The 3,846-nt window shown below is 46.2% G+C and overlaps 1 protein-coding gene across 1 annotated transcript; it reads left to right on the top strand.

Annotated features, from left to right (window-relative positions):
- Positions 1-386: 386 nt before the first annotated feature.
- On the top strand, positions 387-3,420 carry LOC112075380 (putative uncharacterized protein DDB_G0290521). The gene is made up of 3 exons (XM_070440890.1): positions 387-461; positions 521-837; positions 3,117-3,420. The coding sequence occupies exons 1-3, from the start codon at positions 387-389 to the stop codon at positions 3,418-3,420; spliced, it is 696 nt and encodes a 231-aa protein (XP_070296991.1).
- Positions 3,421-3,846: the final 426 nt, after the last annotated feature.

Genomic DNA, 3,846 nt, shown 5'->3' with positions numbered 1-3,846 from the left:
TTCCTGCCAAGGCAGCAGCACTCTTCCTGGAGTTTATTATGGATCCCCATTAGTTCCTGCCAAGGCAGACAGCTACTCTTCCTTGGGTTTATTATGGATCCCCATTAGTTCCTGCCTAGGCAGCAGCTATTCTTCCTGGGGTTTTTATGGATCCCCATTAGTTCCTGCCAAGGCAGCAGCTCCTCTTCCTGGGGTTTATTACGGATCCCCGTTAGTTCCTGCCAAGGCAGCAGCTACTCTTCCTGGAGTTTATTATGGATCCCCATTAGTTCCTGCCAGGCAGCAGCTACACTTCAGCAGCAGCTACACTGGGGTTCAATCAAAAATGTATAAAAACAAAAGACAGACTGGTGTTCTACAAACAGTTTTTCTATTTTCATTCAGCGATGACTCAGCAGTCTCCAGGTCTTTGCCTGAAGACCCCGTCCGAGACCCCGTCCGAGACCCCGTCTGAAGACCCCGTCTGAGACCCCGTTCTGAGACCCCGTCTGAACGCCGCCGTCTGAGACCCCATCCAAAGACCCCCATCCAAGTCCCGTCCGAAGACCCCATCCGAGACCCAGTCCGAAGACCTCGTATGAAGACCTCGTCCAAAGACCCCCGTCCGAGACCCCGTCCGAGACCCATCCAAAAGTCCCTCATCCAAAGTCCCGTCCGAGACCCAGTCTGCAGACCTCGTCCAAGACGCTCGTCCAAAGACCTCGTCCAAGATCCCGTCCGAGACCCCGTCAATGACGCCCGTCCGGACCCTGTCCAAAGACCCCGTCCAAAGACCCCGTCCAAAGACCCGGTCCCAAAGTCCCCGTTCGAGACCCCATTGATTCTCTGCAATACATGGTATGGGAATAATAACGAATGTTATTTTGTAAAGTGGTTTCTTGCATCAAACAACAACAACATTTCAGTCCTTCCTTGTCTGAAGGACAAGTGGATTGACAGGTTAAATGTCAAGCCCTCATGTTTTTTTTTCAAAGTCTCATGGAATGTAGGTCTACATTGAACACCACACACTGGCTGCTACTGTAGACTGAATGATAGAACAGCTACTCCATGTTAAAATTTAGGGGATTAATTTTTCTCCATTGTTTTTGATGGACGGCCACTCTGGTAGGCCTACATTATGATCAAATAGCCACAGTAGCCTACTTGACCACTGTTAAAACTGTAACTTAAAGCAGGTACAGCCTCAGTGTTCACGGTAAACACTGGTTCAGACCCAGGGCTTTCTGCAACTATCTAACTACTCCCTGACATTCCCTCCAGGTGACTGTTGGTAGTAGCTATAGCAGGCAGACAGACAGGCTGGCAGACAGACAGAACAGGCGGCAGGCAGGCAGACAGACACCCACGTACACACTTGACATAAATATTGACATGCCCATACATGTCAATGTAATGATGTCAGTGATTATCATCAGATGTGCAATTGCTTGTGTTGGAAATACTAAAAGGACCAAAAGCCAAAACCCCAATATATTAAAACAAATACATTTTAGACAGTTTGATGAGCAACCATTATTACATGATCTGTACCAATAATGCTGATTCCACATGTTGACACTGCCCGGGACTATTTTTTATATGAAATTTGTGTCCATTTGTGATAAGCATGCCCTGTGAAGAAATGTAGAATCAGTGGAAGGGACAATCAATCAATCAAATGTATTTATAAAGCCCTTCTTACATCAGCTGATGTCACAAAGTGCTGTACAGAAACCATCCTAAAACCCCCAAACAGCAAGCAATGCAGGTGTAGAAGCACGGTGGCTAGGAAACAACTCCCTAGAAAGGCCAAACCTAGGAAGAAACCTAGAGAGGAACCAGGCTATGAGGGGTGGCCAGTCCTCTTCTGGCTGTGCCGATGGAGATTATAACAGAAACATGGCAAGATGTCAAATGTATGTTCATAAATGACCAGCATGGTCAAATAATAATAATCACAGTAGTTGTAGAGGGTGCAACAGTTCAGCACCTCAGGAGTAAATGTCAGTTGGCTTTTCATAGCCGATCATTTAGAGTATCTCTATCCCTCCTGCTGTCTCTAGAGAGTTGAAAACAGCAGGTCTGGGACAGGTAGCACGTCCGGTGAACAGGTCAGGGTTCCATAGCCGCAGGCAGAACAGTTGAAACTGGAGCAGCAGCACGACCAGGTGGACTGGGGACAGCAAGGAGTGAAAAATGGAATGAAAAAAGTCGAGTGAGGAAAGAAAAAAAAATATATATAAACGGTAATTAAAAAATTGTAACCGTAAAGTTGGCAGGTAGCAAAGTAAGGGTAGCAACAAACCGCACAGCACCACGTAAACAAGTCTACAAGTTGTGACCGGAAATGACGTAAGGTCCACAATCCCTGGCTTTCAGATAACTTGGCAGAATTAATTAGAAAGAGAAATATATATTGGGCTCAAACTAGACAAACAAATGTTCCTGTTGACTAAGCCTCCTTCAGAGCGCTAAGAAACAAATGCACAGGATGGATCAGGAAGTCCAAATCAGATGACTATTTAAATGCAGTCACAGAGAACCTACACAATCCTACCAAGTTCTAGAAGCTAAACAAATCAGTGTCAGGTTCTAATGTATCCTCTGGCCTTCCTGACCATTTAATGATGGATTCTAATGAAGTGAAGGATAAAGTCCATATTGTAGGGGGTTTTAACAAGCACTTCATATCTGCTGATTCCGTTTTTAATAATGGTGGAGCCCAGGCCTCTAATGTCAGCTCTGTTACAGTCAACTATGATATAGGCCCTCGTGTGAACCATTTTAACWTTGAGCCTGTTTCTTATACTGAGGTCTATAAAGCACTAAAAGGCAATAGACACTAAACAGTCTGCAGGTCCAGACAACCTGGACCCCTACCTCTTAAAGATAGCAGCTGGTATTATTACTGAACCTGTGGCTCACATTTCCAGCTTGAGTCTCTTGACCAATTCCATACCCAGCATTTAGAAACAGTTTATGTCCTCCCACTGCTAAAGGGTAGAGATCCCTCAGATGCTAATAACATTCGTCCTCTCTCTAAACTCCCTATCCTGGCCAAAGAATCCCTCCTGGCCAAAGTCTATGAATCCCTAGTGAACTCCCTATCCTGGCCAAAGTCTATGAACCCCTAGTGAACTCCCTATCCTGGCCAAAGTCTATGAACCCCTAGTGAACTCCCTATCCTGGACAAAGTCTATGAACCAAAGACCCGTCCGAGACCCCGTCCCAAAGACCCCGTCCAAAGACCCGTCCAAAGAAACCCCGTCCGAGACCCCGTCCAAGACCCCGTCCGAGACCCGTCCAAAGACCCCGTCCAAAGACCCCGTCCAAAGACCGCCCGTCCGGAGACCCCGTCCAAAGACCCCGTCCAAAGACCCGGTCCAAAGTCCCCGTTTCGAGACCCGTCTGATTCTCTGCAATAATGGTAGGGAATAATAACGAATGTTATTTTTGTAAAGTGGTTTCTTGGCATCAAACACAACAACATTTTCAAGTCACCTCCTTGTGTGAAGGCAAGTGGATTGACAGGTTCATGTCAGCCCTGCATGTTTTTTTTCAAAAGTCTCATGGAATGTAGGTCTACATTGAACACCACACACTGGCTGCTACTGTAGGCTGAATACTAGGACAGCTACTTCCATGTTAAAATGTTAGGGGATTAATTTTCTCCATTGTTTTTGATGGACGGCCACTCTGGTAGGCCTACATTATGATCAAATAGCCACAGTAGCCTACTTGACCACTGTTAAAACTGTAACTTAAGCAGGTACAGCCTCAGTGTTCACGGTAAACACTGGTTCAGACCCAGGGCCTTTCTGCAACTATCTAACTACTCCTGACATTCCCCTCCAGGTGACTGTT

This window comes from Salvelinus sp. IW2-2015, unplaced genomic scaffold, assembly GCF_002910315.2.
Source record: "Salvelinus sp. IW2-2015 unplaced genomic scaffold, ASM291031v2 Un_scaffold3120, whole genome shotgun sequence".
Lineage (NCBI taxonomy): Eukaryota > Metazoa > Chordata > Actinopteri > Salmoniformes > Salmonidae > Salvelinus > Salvelinus sp. IW2-2015.
This window is presented reverse-complemented; position numbering and strand designations above follow the sequence as displayed.

Excerpts from the sequence above, each read along its gene's own strand:
- LOC112075380 (XM_070440890.1), top strand. The coding sequence starts at position 387 with ATGACTCAGCAGTCTCCAGGTCTTTGCCTGAAGACCCCGTCCGAGACC. Across the intron at positions 462-520 it reads AGACCCCGTCTGAAGACCCC|ACCCCCATCCAAGTCCCGTC; the intron begins GTCTGAGACCCC and ends CCCCATCCAAAG. Across the intron at positions 838-3,116 it reads TTGATTCTCTGCAATACATG|TGAACTCCCTATCCTGGCCA; the intron begins GTATGGGAATAA and ends ATGAACCCCTAG.